Source organism: Heliangelus exortis, chromosome 1, assembly GCF_036169615.1.
Source record: "Heliangelus exortis chromosome 1, bHelExo1.hap1, whole genome shotgun sequence".
Taxonomy (NCBI): Eukaryota; Metazoa; Chordata; class Aves; order Apodiformes; family Trochilidae; genus Heliangelus; species Heliangelus exortis.
In genome coordinates, this window is record NC_092422.1 from 94,388,520 (window position 1) to 94,413,386 (window position 24,867).

General features: G+C 39.7%; 1 protein-coding gene across 2 annotated transcripts in view; it reads left to right on the forward strand.

Annotated features, from left to right (window-relative positions):
- Positions 1–24,867, forward strand: part of APP (amyloid beta precursor protein) — a 208,222-nt gene that overhangs the window by 27,346 nt on the left and 156,009 nt on the right. For both annotated transcript variants that reach the window (XM_071755155.1, XM_071755146.1), the window contains exon 2: positions 17,437–17,604. In XM_071755155.1, the coding sequence (XP_071611256.1) occupies positions 17,437–17,604 (168 nt within the window). The remainder of the gene's footprint in view (positions 1–17,436; positions 17,605–24,867) is intronic.

Genomic DNA, 24,867 nt, shown 5'->3' on the forward strand with positions numbered 1-24,867 from the left:
ACCCCCAGTAGGTACTGAGCCCTCCCTTAGACAGTGGGTCTCTTTAGAAGTAAGTAGAGAGACCAAGAGACCATCTACTTGAGGTAGATGCTAAAGGCTGTGTGATCTGCATGTAGAGCAAATGAAGTGCATCGTGTGATTATTCTTACAGTTTGTCTGAAATATTAGTAGTCCATGACTGCTAAGTTTATTTTCTGCCTTTATGTAATAAAAGAAAATAAAAGTAGATCTGAAAGTGTGCATTCTTCCGGACGAAACTCTTTGTTGCCTTACATCAACTCCAGCCCTCCTCATGGTTGTAACAATGCTTGTGTTAATGGATGGTATTCCCTGTTATGTTAGCAGAGAAAAAACTTCAGAGGAGAGGCCATGTAGCAGCTTGGGGCAACTGTTTTGTCAGTGTAGGTCATAAGCAATTTTTAACGTCTGCAAATCAATCTGTGAGGAGAATCCAATGAGAAATAATATGCTATGCATTGCCACTATTTAGCATTTGTATCATGAATAGCTTGTGTAGAGCTTGTCATCTACAGTTCTGTGGTCAAATTCCTGATGAGGGGTCAACATTTCTGCTCAGAGTCCTTAGCCATTGCATCAAGTGAAATAAAATAAATATTATTTACATGCTTTCACTGCATGTTTTGACTTAAATAGTCTTAAATAAGGGTTGACAGCCATCATGCTTGTTTCTTTGTTAGTAAGTTAGAAATAAGGTTTCCTATCCTTAGAGGGCATCATTAGTGTTCAGTGAGACTTCCTCCAGTAGAGTACCAGGCTCAGTAACCAAATACACATTTTTCTTCTCCTGTGTGCCTGGAGAGTGTGACATGTTTCACAGTATAAGTCATAGAATCATAGAATTGGCTGGGTTGGAAGGGACCTCAGAGATCATCAAGTCCAACCCTTGATCCACTACTGCTGCAGTTACCAGACCATGGCACTGAGTGCCACATCCAGGCTCTTTTTAAGTATCTCCAGGGACGGAGAATCCACCACTTCCCGGGGCAGCCCATTCCAATGCTTGATCACCCTCCTTATAAAGAAATTCTTTCTAATATCTAACCTAAACCTCCCCTGGCACAACTTAAGACTGTGTCCTCTTTTCTTGTTGAAAGTCGTCTGGGAAAAGAGACCAACCCCCCCCTGGCTACACCCTCCTTTCAGGGAGTTGTAGAGAGTGATGAGGTCTCCCCTGAGCCTCCTCTTCTCCAGGCTGAACAGCCCCAGCTCCCTCAGCCTCTCCTCATAGGGTCTGTGCTCGAGTCCCTTCACCAGCCTGGTTGCCCTCCTTTGGACCTGCTCCAGGACCTCAATATCCTTCCTGAACTGAGGGGCCCAGAACTGGACACAGGACTCGAGGTGTGGCCTCACCAGCGCTGAGTACAGGGGCAGAATCACTTCCTTGGACCTGCTGGCCACGCTGTTCCTGATACAGGCCAGGATGCCATTGGCCTTCTTGGCCACCTGGGCACACTGCTGGCTCATGTTCAGCTTCTTGTCAATCCAGACTCCCAGGTCCCTCTCTGTCTGGCTGCTCTCGGCCACTCTGTGCCCAGCCTGGAGCTCCCCATGGGGTTGTTGTGGCCAAAGTGCAGGACCCGGCACTTGGCCTTGTTGAACCTCATCCCGTTGGAATCAGCCCAACTCTCCAGTCTGTCCAGGTCCCTCTGCAGAGCCCTCCTGCCTTCCAGCTGATCGACACTTCCCCCCAGCTTAGTGTCGTCTGCCAATTTGCTGATGATGGACTCAATCCCCTCATCTAAATCATCAATAGAGATATTAAATAGAACTGGGCCCAACACTGATCCCTGGGGGACACCACTGGTGAGCGGCTGCCAACTGGATGCAGCACCGTTCAGCACCACTCTCTTGCCCCAGCCCTCCAGCCAGTTCCTAACCCAGCGCAGAGTGCCCCTGTCCAAGCTGTGGGCTGACAGCTTTTTCAGGAGAATGCTGTGGGAGATGGTGTCAAAGGCTTTGCTGAAGTCCAGGTAGACCACATCCACAGCCTTCCCCTCATCCACCAGGCGGGTCACCCGATCATAAAAGGAGATCAGGTTGGTCAGACAGGACCTGCCCTTCCTAAACCCGTGCTGGCTGGGTCTGATCCCTTGCCCATCCTGCAGGTGCTGTGTGATTACACTGAGGATGATTTGTTCCATAACCCTGCCAGGCACTGAGGTCAGGCTGATGGGCCTGGAGTTTTCCAGGTTCTCTTTCCGGCCCTTTTTGTAGATTGGTGTGACATTCGCCAACTTCCAATCATCTGGGATGTCCCCAGTGAGCCAGGACTGTTGGTAGATGATAGAGAGAGGCTTGGCGAGCTCTTCTGCCAGCTCCCTCATCACCCTTGGGTGGATCCCATCTGGTCCCATAGACAAGCAGTTCAATAGGTCACTGTTTCCTTCTGGATTACAGGGGGGCTGTTTAGATTCTTTTCACCTTCTATAAGCTCCAGAAGCCATCTGTCCTTAGGATAACCTGTCTTACTGTTGAAAACTAAGGTAAAGAAGATGCTAAATACCTCAGCCTTTTCTTCATCTTTGACAACTATATTCCCGCCCTTGTCCAGTAAAGAATGGATGTTTTCCTTGCCTCTCCTTTTGCCCTTGATGTATCTGTAGAAGGACTTTTTGTTATCCTTCACAGAGGTGGCGAGATTCAGTTCAAGTTGTGCCTTTGTCTCTCTAATTTTCTTTCTACACGACCTAACTATATTCCTAAATTCCTCCTGAGTAGTTAGCCCTTTTTTCCATAACTTGTAGGTCCTCTTCTTAACCCTAATTTCTTTCAAAGTCTCCCTGTTCAGCCAGACCAGTCGTCTTCCCCACTGGCTTGCCTTTTGGCACACTGGGACAGCCTGCTCCTGTGCTTTCAAAACTTGCTCCTTATTACATCTCAGTAAAACAAAAAATGGGAGGTGGGAAAACTTACTATTGCTTTCTTATTAGTAATGATTATCCAGATGTTACAGCTGATGAGTTTTAAAAAGCAATCTGATGTATTAATCTTCCAGATTATGAATTTAAATGACAAATAAAACATCCCCACAAGTAAGACACTGAAGGATTTATGTATTTAAAACAGCAATAATACAATGGAAGTACTGAAAACAAGCATTTTTATTCTTGAACTATGTGGTTCCAACATTATTAGAGAAACTAGAGATCTATTTTGCTTTAACCCTTAGGGAAGGGCTAATGCTTTGGGTTTTTTTATACTTATCTCTGGTGATTTTTAGTCTACTTACTGGTATGGAAACAGCATTAAATCTTCATCTTTGCATCAGTTATCTTGTTTGATGACAATAGTTAACAGTAATGTCATTTATATGCATCATTCAAGGATCTGAAAATGCCTCAAAGTTAATGTTAAACCTCTTTCATAAGTCTTAAATTCAATTAGTATGAATTTGAAATATTCTCTTTAAGGATGCTCCTTTTGAATGCCATGAACATTCAAATCAGATGCATGTGAGCATCTCTCTTCTGTTTTCACTGTTGTCAATACTGGGAGGAGCTGCATGAGATACAGAATTGAGTTTCCCACACCAGACCTAAGCAGCAGTCCTGGAAAAGACTTTTTTTTTCCAGAAAGCAGAGAGAAGGAGAAATGGTTTTATCTTGGAGACCATGAGAGCTGGGCACAGGATCAGAGATTGAAGGCCAGACTTTTTCTAAAGTGTGACATGATAATTATGAAAAAATCATAATACTTAACATTTTTATTAAACCCAACCCCCCATGCACTGCACATAGAGTAGCTGTTCAAAAAGCGCAGACACAGGATAGACACAGATTGTGTCTGGTAGGACAGTAAGGTTTGAGGGTTTTTTTACTTACTATTTTTAGAAACAGGTTCCTCAAGTGCCTTATAAACAGGATCTGTTTCAATATGGAATGTCTAGTAGTGCTTTATTAATTCCCTGGTCAGAATATTCTCTTTGGGAGTGGTAAAATTTCATACATTTTTATTGAGGATGATCTGGACCTTCAACTTAAAATTAATAAAAATCTGTCAATCATTACTTGACTTTGTCATGTGACAGCTAGTATCAGGCTTCTGTGTATGCCTTGAAAGTCATCTGGGTAATTCACTATGTTGTTTTATCCAGGTGTTGACAGATTAGTTCCTTCTGGCTTGCTCCTGTTGGTGTTTATTTGTGAAATAAAAAAAGGTTTGTTTAATTAGAGACATGTTGGCATCTTAGGTAGAATAGTTAATATCTCAGGAAGGATCTCAGGGACATGCTTTTCCTTGTAGCAGGCAGTGAGCCCACACCTTGCCCAGAAGCCAATGGTTAAAGTCAGTGAATGCCAGAAATACCTTGTTAAGTCATCTTCACGTTGTTTGTGGAATGAAATCAGGAAATTGATGTTTTTAATAATAATAATAATAATAATTTTAGTGAGCCAGCCAGTTGGGCAAGGTGCAGAGAAGTCTGTGAGTCACAGGCTTGCTGCCTGGCCAGAGAATAGTTACATTAAATGAGGATGAGGGAGACTTTTCACATGTGTATGGCGTGCCGTAACAGTGCAAAATAGCTTCCTGTTAAAACTAGTGAGTTACATCAGGCTGCTCACATGGCTCTCTTCAGATGTTTGAGGTTCAGCCAAATGGCAGCAGAGCATGATACTGTTCTGCATCATTTGAAGAACAGCATAAGCAACATGGTCCATGAAGCAGTTACTTCAGCAGTGTAGGTTGTGCCTCTCTTGAGGGCAGACAGTGGACTGTATTTAAAATAAATAATAATGGGAATAAATTATCAGCCTCAGAACCTCTTGAAGTTCAGTTGAGGCGGAGTGGAAGCTCTGTTTTACAATCAAAATTGCAGCTCTTCTGGCTGTGGCAAATTTCTGTTCAGATATGTAAAGGTTTATTTGGTCAGGCTGCAACACAGGTTGCAGCTTCTGTTCCTTCTTGAAGGAGCTTGCAAAGGGTACTGCTTATTTCCTCCACTGCCATAATAATTCTGTAGGTTTTGAGAACTTCATGCCATAGTTCAATGTTGCCTTTTGGTGATAAGAAAGCTATATTAAGTCTACAGCATTTTCCAATTTTTCTTTTTTTTTCAGGGAAGTTTGTTTCAGGAAAACTCAGAAGCCTTGAATACTTTGTTCAGCCTGGAGAAATGGAGGCTCTGAGATGACCTTATAGCAGCCTTCCAATATCTGAAGGGGTCTACGAGAAGGCTGGGATAGGGCTTTTTACACAGGTGTGCAATGAGAGGACAAGGGGAAATGGCTTAAAAGGAGGGGGGATTAAAAGAGGGGACATTTAGGCTAGATATTAAGAAGAAATTCTTTAATTTGAGGGTAGTGAGAGAAGACACTGGAACAGATTGCCCAAGGAAGTTGTGGCTGCTCCCTCCCTGGAAGTCTTCAAGGCCAGGTTGGATGGGGCCTTGAGCAACCTGATCTAGTGGAAGGTGTCCTTGCCCATGATGGGGGATTGGAACTACATGAGCTTTAATGCCCATTCCAACTCTAGCCGTTCTATGATTTGTCCATCTGAACATCCCATATATTATCAAAAAAGAATTTAAATGATGCCTGATAGGTAATTTAAATAAACTGTTTCCTTCCTGCCTTCCTTCCTGCCTTCCTTCCTGCCTTCCTTCCTGCCTTCCTTCCTGCCTTCCTTCCTGCCTTCCTTCCTGCCTTCCTTCCTGCCTTCCTGCCTGCCTTCCTGCCTGCCTTCCTGCCTGCCTTCCTGCCTGCCTTCCTGCCTGCCTTCCTGCCTGCCTTCCTGCCTGCCTGCCTTCCTGCCTTCCTGCCTTCCTGCCTTCCTGCCTTCCTGCCTTCCTGCCTTCCTTCCTGCCTTCCTTCCTGCCTTCCTTCCTGCCTTCCTGCCTTCCTGCCTGCCTTCCTGCCTTCCTGCCTTCCTGCCTTCCTGCCTTCCTGCCTTCCTGCCTTCCTGCCTTCCTGCCTTCCTGCCTTCCTGCCTTCCTGCCTTCCTGCCTTCCTTCCTGCCTTCCTGCCTTCCTTCCTGCCTTCCTTCCTGCCTTCCTTCCTGCCTTCCTTCCTGCCTTCCTTCCTGCCTTCCTGCCTTCCTGCCTTCCTGCCTGCCTGCCTGCCTGCCTGCCTGCCTGCCTTCCTGCCTTCCTGCCTGCCTGCCTGCCTGCCTCCCTCCCTCCCTCCCTTCCCTAATAAATTTTATGGAAAAGAGGGAAGATCTAAGCATCCCTCAAATGGAATAGCATGCTCTCACAAAGTATACTTTTTGTAGCCCAGTTTTAGAAAAAAATAAGAAAGGAGCAAAGATACTATCCAGAATTCTCTCACAAGATGCTAGAAATGCGATGAATGAGATGTGACACTATTTTAAAGTCACCAGCTACTTCAAATGAATTCCTGAAGACTGCTATTCTGTTTAAAAAGAAGTCAATAAATTACAGAGCACTGATGTTTCAGCTATATAGTTCATTTAAGAAACCGATATTGCTCAAATGTTAACTTGTTTGTCAAATTTGTTGAACTGGGATTGTACCTCAATTCTTGACCTGACAGATACGATTTAAATTTGTTTCATGGTGTGGAGTCTGGCTCCGCTTGTAGTAATTTTCCTTTTCACATCATTTCCATGTGTGCATCTATTGAAATAGGTTTAAAATAGAATTTACGCCATTATAAAATACCCTTTTCCAAGAAAAAGGGGACTTAATATAAATGAAAAGTAGATCTTATTTTTGTACAGTTGCTCTCACCTTGTAATTTCAGTTTTGCAGGAGTCAGCTTCATGGAACAACGAGCACCCAGAAGTTATTATGGTGCCTGTAATAGTTCTGTAGTTCAATGTCTTGCCTTGAAATGTGCCTTTTTTTTTTTTTAAGTTTCATGTATCTATTTAAGATTAAATAAGTGATGGTGCCTCTTATCATCCAAATAGAAAAATGTTGGAAATAGGTGGTTTACAATGAATGTATTTCAGGGCAAAACTGTAATCCAGTTCTGTAAAACAGAAAATCATGTTTCCTTTGAGGTAATGACAGGCCCTTGGGTAATGAGTTTTAGATGCTGTATCATAGCATTTCTACCCAACTAGATATACCAAAAGAAATCGTAACACTTGTTAAATTTAGTGGTATCATTAAACACTTCTGTCCTCAAATTTGTCTGTCTGCTGGATTGTGGTGTGGATGGTTGTGTTCTTTCTCCTGCCCACTTCTTTCTTTCTAGATGAGATAGAGTAAATTTAATTCTGAAAGGAATGGGTAGGTTTTTTTTTTGTTTTTTTTTTTCTTGTTTACCCCACTGCGGTTAGTCAGTGCATAGTGTAGCCATAGAAATGACCAAAGACTATTTCAAATTCTAAATGAGCAGCTTGGAAGTCTGATTGCCTTTTTTAATTTTTTCTTCCAACATACTAATGCGCTTTTTATTCAGCTTCTAAAATCTGGATTTTTTCCCCTTTTAAGTTTTTAATTAGTGATGCACTTGATTTTATGCTTCATGAAAGTCTTTCCAGTCCTGGATAATTTAGGTCAGCCCAGTTGTCACTATGTCTTTTCCTGGCAAACCAGAAGTTTTTATAATAAAATGTGACTAAACCAACAGCGGTACCTCTGGGCTGGGAAGACCTTGTGTACATGAGGGTTTTCAGTTGCTGTTAAAATACTTGCTAACTGCAAAATCTATAAATTCGATGGCGTACTCTTAAGAGTCCATAAGAGACCTGGTCAGGTCTGCATCCTCCTGCAGGACCTCAGGTGTATCAAGTCGCTTTCACTGCTGGTTTGGCTGTGACCAAAAGTTAGTAGAGGTTAAGGTAGTGTGGGGTTTATTTTTTTTATTGAAAGTAGCAGTGTTGCTGCTGAGGGGGTTCATGGTGAGGTGGGTGAGAAATCCTTGACACTGTACTTAACACTGTACGTATGCAAAAGGTTTCCCTCATCTTCATTATCTTTTTTTCCATCATCTTCAAATCTTTTTTTCTATACTCCTGTAGCTTACCAAAAAATCTACTTTATCTTACTTGCTGGGAATTATTTTAATTTCAGAGTAGACAGATGCCTTGGCCTGATTTCAGATAGCACCCTACTGGTACTTGGAATGTGACCGGAGGGAAGTGTTAAAGCTAACACATATGGAATAAATACAATATATGCCTCAGGATTTGTGAAGGGTGTGGGTGAGGAGAGTGGTTGGCTGCCAAAAGATAGCTTTGAGAAAACTATTGCTTCCTCTGCAGCCTTAGAGACAGACTTGGTTTTAATATATTTGTGGAGGAGCAGATCCTCAAAGTGCTGCGGAGAAGTGGGCAGTGCACTGTTGTGATGCTTTTTTGGCATCACTATTTCTGAACCAGGCCAGAGGGACTGCAAATAAATATTTACACTTGGATTAAATAGGTTATAGGCAGGGCAAATAAACATAGCTCATTTTCCAGGAGCTTTTTGGTGGAATCTGTTTCTCAAGCAAATTTCCAGTGCCTCTTACTTCACCGTGTGCTGGAGCTTCTCAAAAGCTGGTGGCTTTTTGTGAAGGAGATGTGGGTCTTCCCAGAGCTTTCTGTAGTTTAGGGAAGTGACTCTTTTTGGTACTGTTTGCCAGAAACCTTTGTCTTTCAGGAGGGAGCAACTTTATTGAGCAGTTTTACTGAGCTATCTCAGTAAAATGTTTTTTGACCTATTTCTGTAGGAAGATGATAACAGTAATTGCTGCTACTCTTTTTGCATTAACGTTATACAATAAAACAGTGTTTCTAAATTATTCGTGTTAATTTTGACAACCTCTCATGACACTGTCTTTCTCTATGGAGAAGTTGGGAGAAGTTGTCCTTGGTTTTGACAGTCATCTTAAAGTTGCAGAGAGACAGTAATTCAGGTACTTTAAAAATTTTTTCTCCTGATTATATTTATAAGAAAGGAAGAGATTTTTTTCATTACTTACTTACATGAGCAGGTTTTTAAATGCAAAAAAGCCTTTAAAGAAGTTGTGCTCTGCATAGATACCTAAAAAACTTGAAGGAGAACTGTGGCTTTTTATGGCCTCAGTAGAAGTCTGGCAGTCTGCATTCTGTAACACTGTGCTGTAAAGTTGATGGTTGACCAACAGACAAGAAGTCACAGATTTGTGTCAGGTGGCAGAAGCCTACATTAGCATGGCATTTGCCCAGTTTGATTTTGTAGACATTTGGAACTGAGCAGTGATCCTCAGTTGCAGAGTGCAGCAGGCCAGACATAGTTCAGTGACAACTGACAAGAAGGCTTTCTCATGTTTTGCTCACCAAATATGTAATGCCAAGCAGGGAGTCCTTTTACACTAATTATTTTTACTCCTGTTCCTTAAAGGAAAAGAAAAAAAAAAGCTATGAGCAGCCCCACTTCAAAGAGAATTGCTCTTATTAATAGTCATAGAGGAAGCAAATTGTTTTGCATACATATTGGTTCCACTTTAGTTAGGGAGAAACCTCAAACTTCAACCTCAGTGGGTATAAAAGTTTAGAGGAAGCACAGGCATGGGTTGGAAGGGTAGGTAGTGTCTTAATTGAGTTCACTTGATTCTTCACAATATTTGGACGCCCTTTCAGTTTTTGTAGTCAGCTGAACTTGTTAAACCTTAAAACTGTAGTCATTGACTTATTGGTTGAAGGGCTGGAAGTGGTGTTAGGATTAAAAACGGAAAGCAGGGAGAGGTTATTTAAGTCTTCTCCTAAAATAAGGAGAACATTTGTTGTTCTTGAATAAGCTGTAGATATGGAGGTTGTTATTGAATGTCTTCTCCTTGAAAGTAATTGCAAATGAGGCAATTAATACAAATTAAATACACTTTGAAGGATTATGAAAGTGGCTTCAGGTTAGTGTTTGCTAAATAAAACAACCTAAATCATAGAAGACATCTTAGGGACCTCTAGGGAATGTTTTCTGATGTTTAATACGACCACATAAAAAGTATGATGCTTATTTTCATATTATGTTGTAGTTTTTAATTATAAGTTAATAGCAGAGCTATCTGGAGTGAAGTTGTGTTACTTGGGTCTCTTGATGGAATGCCTCTTGAGAATAAAACCTTGCAGCCTGTTTTCTTAGTACAACCTTAGCCAAACAAAGCCAACACTTGTTGTTGAAACAGGTATTGTGAAGAACTGTTAACAAATACACTAATTAATTTTGTTACTGCAGAAAGAAATGGCAGAGAAAGTGGATGAGGAAAAGGCTGTCTTTCTATCTTAAATAATAGTGTTTGGTCAACAAAGGCCTTTTGGTGTTAAGGTGATAGGGTAATGAGCTAAAAAACTCCAAGCATTTTTTCTTTTTTTAATTTTTTTTATTTTTTGCATTAAGGTAAAGAATTCCTTTTTTCATTTTTTAAAATTAAATAAGCTTGTTTCAGTCCTCTGTATTCTGCTACCAAAATCTTTATTGTACAAATGGCATCCAGTGTGCTGTGTGGATGAGGAGTGCGCAGAGGTCTGGAGATCCTGTGCACCTCTCCTCAAATAGATGTGTTAAAAGTACCAGGGCTGGAAAAGGGGAAAGTAAAGGCATCTCTGTACTATGTCTCAACATGGGAAGGAAATAGTGTCCCTTTGTCTTAGTCTTTTAATGCTTATGTGAGGTCTTTTTTTGTATTTTTTGTATTGACATCAAATAAATACGCCAAATGACTGTTTTCCTCTCAAAACAAACAAAAATACCATGAAACACCTATTTTCAAAGACAAGCTCCACTCATTACATGTCATTCATGTGGCTTGCTGGTAATTACCTTGTTTTATACTAATTTGATTGGGTCTGTAAATACTCCTTTTACACAATCTGATGGGAAAACAGCTGGATTATGTCCCTCTTCTTTCTTTATCCAAATTAGTAATGATTTTTAAGCAGTTATATACCCAATGGGCTTCCTCTTACAGAGTTGTCTTCTGATCCCAGTCTTCAGTGTTGATGGGATTTTCTTCCTTTTTTTCCTTTTTTTTCCTTTTCCTTTTTTCTTTTTTTTTTCTTATAAATATTCTTACTCAAAGAAAGGAATTCTTACTGTGCTTTCTCATTGAGACTAGACACTATACTGAAAAATTAATACTTGAAAGTTTAAATTTCTTTTCTGTCAAGTAATATTTTAAGCACCTCAGGATTTAGCTGCTCCCAAAAAGGAAGCATAGGAGGGGGGAGCATTCAGGAAGACGCATACAAGTGGAGTTGAAATGAGTCACTGGAAGACAGGCCTCTGAAAAGCTGAAACTCTTTCAGGGATAACCTGATGTCATTACCTCTGTCATGCATCCTTTCTTTCAGAACTGTACCCTTTCTACACTTTTGAAAGTTAGTTATTAAAAATGTATAATAGCTTAATGATTTTTGTTTGCTATATCTAAAATATTAGGCTGGTTATTGAACATCTTGTGATAGATGAATGTATTTACAAAGAGGTCTGAATAGCGTAATATTTTTCACGTTCCTGTATTTGCCATTTTAAAAATTAGGTGGTTCCCATTCTAGAAAGTGTTCTCTGATCCTGCTGATGTGATGAGTGGTGTTCTATTAGGTCTTTGAAAACTGGATATACTGTGAAAACCTAGGCAGAACTTTTCCACTTAGCTTAAGATGGCATGCTAATTGGTCTAACAGTTATTTAATGATTTGCCAAGAGGCAGGGTAAAAAGCACATGCTATTTCTTCGAGGTTATATGCAAAGTAGACAAAGTAATACCTGATTACAGTTTCATTAATATGCTTGGAGTTTTTACTCTTCCAGAATACTAATAAAGTAAATAGTTGCTGTTAATGTAATTTGTGTTGCATGAGTTATTCTCTGGGAGACTAATCTTCCCAAGAGCTTTAGGATTAGTGAAGGAGAGATTTGCCACTACAGGCATTACTGTAGCAAACTGGACTGTGGCTTTGTTATTCAGCATTACTGTACAGAAGCTGCTTATCTATGCAGATCAGTGCTCTGGATTATTAACTGCATTATAATGCAGATCATTTTTCCTGGCGGAGAATGAATGCAAATTAATTAAACCATTGGCTGTGAAGAAAGCTTGAATTACAGGTAAAATTCTTCACCAAGTCACTCATTCTATCTGGATATACCTTTGACGTGATCACTAATTCATGAATTCATGTGTTTAAAATGTTATGACATCGTGGCACTGGCACAAATTACTGAACACTGCATCTAGTTCTACTGTCATTTCACTCTCCTGCCTTTTTCTTGGAGTTGCTTTTCATCAAGATGTGTTTTAAAAGTGCCACTTTTGCCCCACTTGAAATACTGCAGTTCTGTCCCCTTTGTGCTGCTGTTGATTTCTCTCTTAAAGTCAGTAACAGTTCATTACATGTTATGTAGAGACCTCTCTTGAAATTAGTAATTCTCTTAGCTAAGTTTAATCTTAGAGTTTTTGCTTTGGTAGTGAATCATCATCATGATGCAGCTCCCTGGAAAGAAACCAAAACTGTATTTTCTCGCAAAGTCTGTTGATGCTTGAGGTCTTCAAGACAAACCTAGTGAGAAGGGAGAGATCTGTAGAGAAAGTTGTTTCTTTATCTTGGTGCAATCTGTAATACCTAAGAGACATTTTTAGTCTCTTACCTGTATATCTCAAGATATACTCACCAGCATACAGCATATAACACTCACCAGCAGTTTCTGGCACACCTTTCATTCCCTGGAAAGCTTTTCTAGCACTGTTCCAGTGAAAATATAGTTGTGGTATTGGGTAAAGCTTAGTCATTAAATGGCAGCATAGCCTAGGGATACTGATCAGCTGAAAAAGTTGTCAATATTTACTCTTCTGAACTGTTAACTTTGGGAGGGGCAAAAGTCTGTGCATGGCACTGGCTGCCAGAAGAGCTGAAGGTGGAAGATTTGTGTAAACCCATGAAACAGGCACGTGAGTGTATTGAAGGTGAATGCTTCTGGATGTTTGCACAAGAGATTAAATGATATGCAGTAATTTTGTGAGGATCCCCCTTGCTTGCTGATTTTTGTACTTTTTCTTTCCAGTAGATGCCCTGCTGAACACATGAGGTATGCACACAGAATTACAATGGAATGTTGGAAATTGGCATGCAGTCCTTACCGTCAGGTTTATGTGTCATAATGAAGTATTAAACATATGGAGCTGTTGAAGTTTTTATAAAACTGGGATTTGTGTAGGTGGAAGAGACCCCAGGTTAGAGAGAGAGGGGTGGTGCAGACAGTGGGTGTCGGAGACCTTCATCAGTTCAGAAGTTCAGAAGAAAGGAGCCTGAGAGACTTCTTGTGTCCATGTTTTTCTCCTCTCATATCCATCAGCCTTATAAAACTAAATGGCAACAACTTTCTTGAAACAATTCCTTGAATTTACTATTTTTAATTTAGGAATGTGCCCTGGGTTAAAATAGATTTCCAGAAAATCAAGGTTTTTGAAAACTGGTCTCTTCCAGGCACCATTTTCAGTGGGTGCCTTGGGAATGCTCTTGTATTGAGTAGTGGGGCACTGGCAAGACAAGCAGTATAAAGCATCTGGCTACCAAGTTTTTATTTCCTACTTCACTCCGTTTGGTAAAATTAACATAAGACTCCACGTTATATAGGCTTACCATGGAGGGCTGTGCAGGAAAATGGGGAAGAAACCAGAAAATGTGGCATCAGAATTGTTCTTATTAGTGCTTTGTTACTTAGCATAATGTGTTATTTTGGATCCATAGTGGATTTTTAACTTAATGAATTTCAGTTTTTTATTGTGAATTTTGTAGTAGTCCATGTGATTGCAGTTAAACAATATGTAAAAGAGTACAGTGCAATATATAGTTTAATTCAGTAGCTTCAGGTTTAAGGCAAATGGTCTGAAAAGTTACAGGTATTTCTTTTTTTAACGTTAGAAGAGCTGTCAGTCACTGTGTGACGTTCACTCTTTGGAAAATGGAAGTAACATTGGTGTGAAACATATGCTTGCAAAATGGAGTGAAGAGAAATATTTTAGTCATGCACTCTTTAATAGAAGTATCTTGCTAAGGTGTTGTCAGAAGACCCAGCAGAAGCTTTAAATCTAGGATAGGTAAGGCCAAGGTCAGATCTGACAACAACTCCTCCTTTGCTCTCACATCAAAAAATGCTCCTAGACTTGTGAATCCATCAGCGTTGGCTGTTCCTGCGGACTTTGCAGCAACAGGGATTTCTTGACAAGCACAGAGCTGCCAATTTTCAATGAGAAAAAGTGTTACAGCAGATCAGCTTCTTATTTTCTTCAGAAATGAAATATTGGATGGCAAAAATCTCGGATTAGAGGCACATTTTATAGAAAGAGCAGGGAGACAGCAGAAAGGCTGTGTCAACAATGAGTCAGTTCTCCTGTGAAATCTTTGCAGCATCACTGCAAGTTTCACAGCTACCATGCTGAAAATGCAAGGTATAAAAATTGCTACTTATTACTATAGGCAAGAAGCTTTCTCTTTCTGTTTAAACACCAGGGCTACGCAGTGGTAAGAGGCACTCGCTTTCTGATATTAAAAATTGTGCCCTTCCTCCCTCCCACCACAATCTAAGATGTTTTAATGGGTGTTATTTCTACTCTTGATTGTTTACAAAAAGTTAATTTGGAAGCTCAGTGTTGCATCTCTACCCAGAAATGTAACAGACAAATCCATTAACCTACTATCCTTGCTTTAAGGACACTCTAACAGGGCTCAGCTTGGGAAGCTGGGTGTTTGAATTATTCATGCTCATGTTGCTTTAGTTCTATTTACATTGTATGTTCCTATCTCTGATATTTCTTTCTGATGAGAAACATTTACCTATTCTAATCAACTGCTGTGCTGAGCAGTTTGTTGGTATGGTCCTGTCAGCTCAAAATATAGAGAGCTAAATGTGGACATGAATCGCTCTGGTAATTTCCATAAGCTGGGAGATGTCATGTTGTTTATGAAGGGAGTGAGATTTTTAAGTAGAAAGTCATAGGTTGTTATGTTGTTACAAGTTAAATTGGTAGGACTCCAAATAAAGGGACACATTTCTTTTTCCCCAGCTTTAGCTGCCTTCCTAACTAAGAAAAATTATACCAGAAAACTCCCTATTATAAAGCCACAAAGCACAGTCTTCACAAATTTGCTACTTACAATTTTGAGTGGAAAAAAAAACCCAAAAAACCCAACAAACCCAAAGTGCCACAATGTGACTGCTGTGTGCTTTATTAATTTAATAGAGATCCCAGCTGGAGAAGTTGACTGCGAATAGAGTTCATGTGTCACCTGTGGAATGGCTTTCTTCTATTTTTATTGGAATTTTGATAGGGTTATGTTGCATCTATGAAGAAAAGAAAAATCATTAATTCAGAGAATTTTTTGCAAATATTAGTTATAAATGTGTCACATCTGAGATGCTCTCTGGAGCTTCTGAAGATGTTAGAACGAGTAAGCTTGTGATTGTTTCACTGATCAAGGTGTAAGCCAGACAAGGTGTCATCCCAGGTATTGGAAATTTCTCTAATTACCCAGTCAAAGGACAGTGATGGTTGCCTGTTATATCATACAGAGTTTACTCATTCCACAGCAGAAGATAAAATGAAATAGTAAAAGGAATCTAAAGGAATCTCTGGTGATAGAAGGGTTTGCTTTTATTTTTTTATTTTTTTTTTTAGCTACATTGTTGTAATGTGTTTCCACCTTAAAGAAGGCAGGAAAATAAGGTTTCTGTCCTCTACTTAAAAAAATATAAATAAATTAACTACTTGTATTTGTGGCTTTTTAACTTACAGTGCTAAATCTCATGTGTTAAAGTAGTTAGACATTGACTCCTGCAGCAATTCTTGGTGCAAATATACGTATAAAATCCATCGAATCCAATGGTTAACCCAGCCCTACCAAGTCCACGACTGCCCTGGGCAGCCTGTTCCAGTGCCCAGCAATCCTTTCAGGGAACAAAATTGGTCCTAAAATCTAATCTAAGGATATTCTCATCAAGTCTAAAGATACTTCTACCCCAGCATGTGCTAACAGCAGCTCTGCATGCAGAGGTGGCAGCCTGGTGAATGTTGCCATTAAACAGGGCAATGAAGCCCTTTCAGGTATTTGAGAAGGCTGTCCTGAATCATTGAGAAGTCGAAGATGTGTCACTAGGCTTGCCATTTCCCAACTCCTTAGCTATTTTGGCATTTAAATGGCTAAAGAGCCACCTGAACCATCAATTCAGCACCTCTGGAATTAATGAAGATTTTTTGCATTTGTTCAAACAAAGTGTTGCAGAAGTAAGGTACATACCTCCTGTAAGACAGTAATTCAGCTTCAGTTTTTTGTGAATTCTTAAAATGTTTTTAATTTCCTTCCTGAGAAGCCTTCTAGCTAAAATATTGTACATTTAAAATAGATACTAAATTTATTTACGTAGTCTGCTGTACCTTGACTGTGACAGTGTGCCTTTGGAGCATGGGAGGCAGTGGTTAGAGCCTTTGGCATCTCTATTGAGGAACCCAACCCAAAGAGGAACCCAACCCAAAGGATCTTTCGTTACATCATTTCTCAGATGACAAAACTGAAGCCAGTACTTGCAGCTTATACCTTCTGAGGCTGGCTACACCAGAGGGCTTAAAGAAAGAGCTCTTGATTTCCTTAATGCCATGGTCCCACAGGAGGGATTTAAACCAGTGTTGAGGCTTGTAGGATGAAGTTGGTTTCTAAGTGCAGGTAGGAGACTCACAGATGTTCCAGAATTGCAATTAATTGGAAAACTGTTGAGGGCAGCTCTGGTGTTTGGCTCTATATCCCAGAAGCTCCTGGGAGGAAGAGGTTTTGAGGAGGGAGGTTGGGGCGTCGTGGGCAGGTTGGCTGCAGGAGGTGGGGGCGAGTGCTTTGGGGGGCCTGTCTCAGGCTGGGTATTCTAGTGCTTGTTTGGGTAGGTGGTATTTGGTTATACTTTGCTGTAGGAACTTAAGCAGTCCTGTTTGGACACCATGCCAGCCTACTGCATTTTAAGGTTCAGTTGAAACAAAGTTGAGGTGGAAGCCACTGCTTTTAACCCACTGTCTTTAAAAGGCATGTTAAAGTATAGCCTGTATGCTCAACTTCTAAATTAACTACTCCTGGAAAAAGATATATTGTGGGATTATTATTTTTTTTTTAGGAAACTCTTGGGGAAAACTCGGGGCTTTTTTTTTGTTAATAGTTATGTTAGTAAACTCCCTCCCCATACACAAAGTATGTTTGGAAAAATAAATTTCTGTATTGGTGCTCCAACTAGTCTCATTTATTGTGTATTTAGTTCAAGTTGCTAAGAAGGACCACAAAGCAGTTTGGTTACAGCTTTAAACTCTGTGTTACACCATTGTGTTCTGGATTTCCATGAAGATTGTGTTTACATTTTTCAAGTCTGCTTGAATGAAATTATGTAAGCCTCTGCTGCCATGGGTGGGAAAGCCTTAGATGTTCAGACTTTCTTGAGCTGTTTTTGCTTTGGATGGACTGAAATGTCAGATGTGAAATTAAAACTTTTTTTTTTTTTATTTTTTTTTTTAGGTGCCTGCTGATGGAAATGCTGGGTTGCTGGCAGAGCCTCAAATTGCCATGTTCTGTGGGAAACTCAACATGCACATGAATGTGCAGAATGGGAAGTGGGAATCGGACCCCTCTGGCTCCAAGACTTGCATCGGGACAAAGGAAGGGATTCTCCAGTACTGCCAGGAAGTAAGTCTTGTACTTGGGGAACCACTGTGGTGGTTGCTCTTCTTCTGAACTGAGGTGTAGGCACATGCTGGAGAGTTGTGTCAGTAGGGACCTTCCTTTTCTGTTTTTCCTATTTTGCCCCATTGCCTTTTTTTCCCCCTTATTAAAGAGGTTCTCTCCAAGCTTGTTAAAACAACTTCAAAAATTAGTTGCTGGGAGGGTCACTGGGGCTGCTGTTGGACCATTTTGTCCATCTGTCATGGAGGATAATTTTTGTGTAATACATGCACGAAGAGTTTCTTACTTATAAAGTATTTTTAATAAAGCTGAGATGACATTATTTAAAATGTCCTTGTTCTTTCTGGACTGATATAGAAAGCATCAGCTGTCACGTGTCTTTTGTCCTCCTGCAATGATACTGAAATACACTGGGGCAGTCCAGCATTGTTCATCTCTGCTGCACACTGATCCATTCAGATTTTTTAAAAAGAAAAAGCTTGTCCTGCAGATGAAATCACAATGTCTGGTTTCATATTTGAATGTAAAAAACTTATTACCCCCTCACTTATATCTTAAGAACAGCTTGTGGATCTAATTTTGTTTTGTCTCCATGCTGTGCCAGCGTGATAACCTTGTACCAGTGTGTGACAATTCGAAAAGAAAATGCTGATTTCATGCCATGAAACAAAAGGGCATGGCTTGAGTTGCTTTAGTCCTTATGCCTTTCTGTACTATCTCTGTTTGGGTTTTTTTGTTTGTTTTGTTTTGTTTTTTTAAGCAGGGACTATTGCTTATTGCCATAGCAGTAGCTGTCTTGCTTCCTAAATGTCAAACCAGTTGCTGTGAAAATGCCTCTTTAGAAAACTAAATAATTCAGTCCTCAGATCTCTGCTCTCTTAGCATATTCGTTCCTGTCCTTTCATCCACTGATTGTTCCTTCTGTTTCTTAGAGTGTTTGGTTTTTTTCTCTGAATTTTGACTTTATGGTCTACAATATTTGTTTTAAGGCTTTAAGGCATTATTTGTTTTAATTTGCCTGTAGTGGCTACTGAATTTGATTCTTCACCAACAGCTTTGTCTTTTTACTAAGAGCATTACTTTGTGAAATTCATAGTTTTTTGGGGTTTTTTTCAGTAACCAATATACCAAGCCTAACTTACCAGTAAGGTTTTAGAGGTTTCTTCTGGTTTTCTTCTGTCTCTGCTGAGTTATCTAAATATAGCTGATTTGTATATAGTGAAATCATTGAGAGTGAGGAAAGGAATAAGAAGATGGAAGAGAGGATGAAAGTCCACAAGGTAGTAAGTCTTTATCTAAAGTTGTAGAAAGAAATACATGAATTTACATAAGTATGAGAAAATTGTTTGGGGGGAGTTAAAGTATGACTAGCTCAGGAGGTTGAAAATCCAGTTACAAATAATGCAGGTAAGGGTGGATTCCAGAACAGGGACTCAGCTGTATTGGTATTTAGGAAAAAAATCAACAACTGACAAAGAAGAGGTAAGCAAAAGCAGTTAAAAGCTAGTAGACATACACTGTTAAATGACAAAGAAAATAAGGAGAATTGGGCAGAAAATCAGTAAGCAGCTACAAGTGAAGATCTTGCTCTGTGGCTCCTTGGATCTAAAATAATATATGTTAGTGACTTCTATCAGGAAGCTCCTGTTAGTCCAAAATGATACTTTGTGTAGTTTCTAGCTTTCTTTTCTGTGGAAGGTATCTTTCAGAAAATAAAAAAATTCATTTTCAGCGAAACTTCCAAATAGATGCATTCCTCTGCCTCCTTATAAGCTGTTTTCAAAGAGCTCAGTGGGCTTAGAAGATGCATGAAGTACAAAGGGACTTGTATTTCTCCTGTAGAGAAGATGTACTGGGAGCCTGGTATAATTTCCTTGGGGTTGTCCCTCATTGCCTCTCCTCATCCACTGCCATCGTGGGTGGATTTTGAAGCCTTCATGCAGGAAGCAGCAGAGGAGCATTGCAGGGGCAGAAAGGGAGGCGAGTAAGCAGAACTGCCTACATGTTTTAAAGATGTATGTCACTTGTTGTTGCTTTGCTTCTTTTGAGTGGGAGCTCAGTGCAGCACAGGAGCTGTCTGGATTTATATTTGGACAACTCATCACCCAGTTTACAGATGACAAAGCTGTACATTACATATTTGAAAGGAAATGGAAGATAACTTAAGTGGGATCTTCTGACTTATTTGATTTCAGTTAAATGATGCTACTAAAGTCAGAAAAACAGGTTCTGGAAGCAGAGTACATCCATCTTCTCTACCTTCAAATCTGCACGTTGTTCCATATTCAGCCTAAGCTGGTGTGTTTTTTTTTAATATAGCAAAATCAAGCTTTCTTGGGTGGAATCAGATGCTGGTTAGAGAAGTACAGCTTACTAATGGTATCTTTTAATCAAGCTAGCTAGCATGCTGCTTTCTGAATCTGCAAGCAGCTGTCAAATGCAAGTGCTGCAGGTGCTAGAGCAACGTTGCATTAATGCAAATGGAGTGGTTACACCTGTGTATGTGCCAAAATCAATAATGTGTTGTGAGTGTACAAGCTGACTTTTCAAATCAAGCCATCAGTCAGACTAGTCCTGCTGCTGATACTGCAGTACCAGCTGTTCTGGAGGGGTGCTGGAAAAACTCTACCATATGCAATTACCGGATAACTAGTCCCTTGGGGAAAGTTTCTTCCTAACAACCCTTGACAGGAGGTTAGCTGATTTTCTAAAACAGGTGCAGCCACTGCTCTTGGATTCTGCTTTTGGTTGTTTTGTGGAAGAAACCAGGAACCCCCACCCACATGAATTCAAGCACTGGTGTGGCACCTTCCTGTTGAAGGAAGGTGTATTTCAGAGCAGGTTGTGATTGGGCTGGAGGCCAGTCACCTCCTTGTCTTGCTAAACAAGTTTTAATAGAACCGATCTGAAGCCTGCCCTTTGGCACAGTACATGGTTTTTGGACCTACATGAGTATGTGGAGTAGGAAGTTAATATAGGTGTGCTGGATTTCCTCTTTATAAAGAATGAATGCTCAGATGGAGATATTGGCATATGTTTTATTATATTAGAAATTTTGAGCAGCTAATGTGTGCTGAATTTTATGTCTAGAAATTAGGATACATCATGTGAGTTCCTTGAAGGACTGAAATCATTTTGCCATCTGCACTGAAGTCAGTGTCCAAAAAGAATTGTAAAATCAACACTCACAGCTGGCAAAAAGTGACTTTTGTCTAACACATGCTTTTTCCCCCACTTAGTTTACTTTGGAGGTGCTGATTTCCATTTTAAGAATACATGGAGTTCAGTAGAATGGAAAGAAATTATTCTAAAGATTGGGGCTTTTTTCCAAGACCAAACCAAAACTATAGTTTATGTCTGGATATTGTGTGCATGGTTGAGCAGATGGGGTGTATGCCTGGTTGCTTGTCTATCTAACTGCACCTTGTAATCATTAGCTGGCTTGCTACAAGATCTTTGGCAAGCTGCTTAGAATAACTTTTAGATTTAGAGTGTATGTTTGCTTTGGCAAGTGTTATACCTGGCAACTCTGAAACCACATTATGACTTCTTGATTTCTTATGTGAAGTCATGACATATGTCCACTTTTTTTCTAAACATTGAGATCTGTAAGTGTCTTCCACTGAATGAATGAGTATTTCTTAAAGAAGTTCATCCCAGAAAAAAAAAAAAATTAAGAAAAATCAGGCTACTATGCTTTTAACCATATCTTTGTGTTATGTGTAGCAGAAAATAGTGGGGTAAATTCAGATAACACGTAATTCATTATATTTGTTGACAGAAGAGTGTTGACATTTCTAATCTCTAATCATGCTTCCAGAAGTTATCATCTTGTCATTTGCTCAAATTTTCTGTTTGTCCTGTGTTTAGGTAAGTTGCTGGTGAAACCCAAAGCCACTTCTGAGCCAAATACAATACAGGCTGGAATGTGACCATAATAAGGCTTTGACACTAATTTACTGCACAACCTCTGGCTTCAAAATAGTCCTCGAGTTCCCTCTAAAACAGGGGATGTAGATAGGCCAAAATGGCCATCAAGTGACTACTCCATCTTAATATTTATTTACTTGCTTGACTCCTTACTGTCACCATTCCAGATAATAATAAGTGCTTGTTGCCCTGGAGCCCACACCAGGCAGAATCAGGCAAGCAGAACTGATGGCAATGAGTTCCTCCCTCTCAATAGTTGTCTTTGTTGAGAGTTTCTAAAGATTTGTTAAAGGATTTGTTGAACTGCCAGGAATGAAGATGATTTTGAAAAGAAAAAAAAAAAACAAAACAGTTTGGCCTTTTCTTCTCAAGAGATGCCATGAAAATGGTCTTCCTCCTTTGGTAGTGGTTTCTTTCCAAGTTACCTTTTCATTTTCATCCTAATAAAATTTTTGTTTTGATGTAGACTGCATAATTTGCTTTTTCTGGTTTCTCAAACCGAATAGCCACTATATTGAAGAAGAAAATTTTAAACCTGTACTACTCTAAATTCAGCACCTTAAAAAGGCATATATTTTACTCTGATGAAAATTATCCATTTAATGAAACATCATTGGAATCATACAGATTTTTGGCAGCACAGACTGTCCTTAAAAACAAATAACATTTTCAAAAGAAATATCTGTTGGTACATTCTGAGACATGCAGAGTCATGCTGAAAAGTTTGGGTGAATAGTATCTTAGTGTGCTTTGCACTGGCTGTTGCACTTTTTGTATTTACTTAACTTTTGGTCCACATCAAATAGTTCAATGAAGGCTTAGATTTTGGAAATGCATCATCTGCTACTGAGGGCATTATTAAACTGTAACATGCTCACCATACAACCTTCTTAAGAAAGAAGACTGGGCTCTTTAGCCCAGACTGTAGCCTACCCTTTTAAATATATTTCAAATCAAGTGAAAAATGAAACTTGGAGCTTACGTTGCACAGTAAAGCCTTCCTTTCTTTTGTTGATTATAAAAAGGTCCCTTTTCATGAGGGGCCTTCTGCTTTGAGGCTGTGGGAGGAAAATGGATTAAAATGGAATTAGATTTATCTGCATGAACATATATTTAGGTAAATGTGTACTGCAGTGTTTAATGAAGCTGTGATGCTGTATTCCCCCCTAGATTAATGCTGAATTTCACAGACATGATGAACTAGATGACTGGCTCAACTAAATTGGTGGGTTCCACCAACGTGGAGTTTGTGTTGCAGATAGGATTGTTTCATCTCTCCTTTACAATATGTGAATGCAGTGGCTGTATGCAGGGTAGTCCTGTTGCCTTTTTTGGTTTGTAGTTGCCATAGCAGACAACCATCTGCCATGTGATTAAGATGTCAAAAGACAGCTGCAAAAGTGGACATATAAAAGACAAAAAGAAAGTGCTTTACACTGTCATCAGTACTCTGTACTCTCTCTGCTCATGGCTTGATTCTTGAGGTTTACAGCAGAACTGGCTGACCACCCTTGCAGGACTCTCCCTGTGGGCCTAAGGAAGGGAGTGAAGCTTGGCTGGCCCAGCTCCTGGATTTATTGAAGTTTTGTGTAGCATTGGATGTAATTTGTGGAGGTGTTAAATCTCCTGCACCTGTGATACTGCATAGAAGCTGTCCTGACACAAGGAGGTATCCGATGCAGCAGACCTTCAATGCTGTGTTTTACCATTCTTTTTTCTTTCTTAGTTATCATGGACGTTATCTGCTGTTATTGCAGTGTGTTGTCTGCAGTTTTATTTAAAGATACATCTCACCATGCGTCTTGCCCTACATAGTTCTGAGATGGATTGTTAACAGCTGTTCCTTTAATAAATAATCTTTTAAAGCTAGGAGATACAAGATGTTAAGTGCAATAATTATCTAAAGTAAAAAAAAAAATCTATTATAAAAGTGGAGCTGTTACACTTAAGCCCTTTTGAGAAGGAGATGTCCATGCTAAATTGACTTTCTTTTCCTTCACTTTTCAGACCATACTTGAACGGACACTTGTGTCTGGCACAGATCTATCTCACTTTTGCAAAAGGTCATCCTGGGTCCTTTTTAACTGCTGGCAGTTTCTACTCTGATGCAGTTTTTATTCTTGGGGAGAGATGTTTTCACAAGTAGGTCAGTTTCTTGATCTAACTTCTGTGTTAGCTCTCTCTTGTGAAGATATGTTAGCAGTAAATAGACAAGAGATAAAATAAAGCCCTGGCAACATCAGACTTGTATCCAATTAAAGGCACTGAAACCACAGCCCCAGCATCTGTGAGTGCACCTCTGCAGATCGATGTGTCCAAGTGTGATTCCTTTTTGGAAATTATACTCCTGAGAGCTGAGAGGCTACCTGCAGGGTGTAGGTATTTGGGTAAGTTAGGGACTTCAGATCATTCTGGTCTTCAGTATATCTTGGTATATGAGTAAGGAAGTAGTAAACCTGGTGGTATCCTGCTTTGTTTTGGGTTATCTGCATCCATGGTTGTGTGATGCTTTAGTGTACTATATCTTACAGCTTTTTCTTGTGGTAGTATTAATATCTTCTGGGGTGTTTCGGTTATAGTTTGGGTTTGGTGGTGGGGTTTTTTTGGATTTTTTTTTTTTTTTGTATTGGAATAGGTTTGTCTTTTTTTTTGCTTGTCTGTTTCTATTTATTTATTTTGGTTTTGAGGGCAGTTTTCTTTTTTCCCCTTAGTTTTCCCCTTTCCCTGCTTCACCCATGTCCATCTACTTCAAAATATATAGAAAGCAGAAATACTGACCCACAGATGAAGCTTGTAAGTAGCTGACAGCAAGCTGATCTGTCTAGATTGGTAGCACAGATTAGGTCCATGTTCAGATGCAAGTAAAAGGGCATTATGCATATATTTTCAGTTGTCAGTTCTGCAGGCAAAAATGAAAAAGGGAAAGACATTTTCTCTCACTTCATAGCTTTGAAGCTGTCAGGAAGGTGATGGTTGCTTGAATTTACAGCAGGGCAGTGAATGAAGGAAATAATTATTGATTTCTGGGACATGCCGTTTTTTACCAACCTACTTATTGCCACTGCATTCTAATTCATATTTCAGCATCATCATCCAGTTATCTTTTATCCAATTAAAATTACTGTGTTGTAATGAGTGCCTGCTTTAATCTTCCAAATACTGTATACCTCTGGCTAAATTAAAAAAATCCCACTGATCATCTTTTTTTTTTTATAGATGTGTGCTCCTTACAAAAAGATTTTTCTAAGTGGTTGTGGATAAAATATAATTTATAATCATGGACAAGTTTCTGAATATCTGGCCAATTACTGATGGCTTTATCCACCTTTTTCCTTA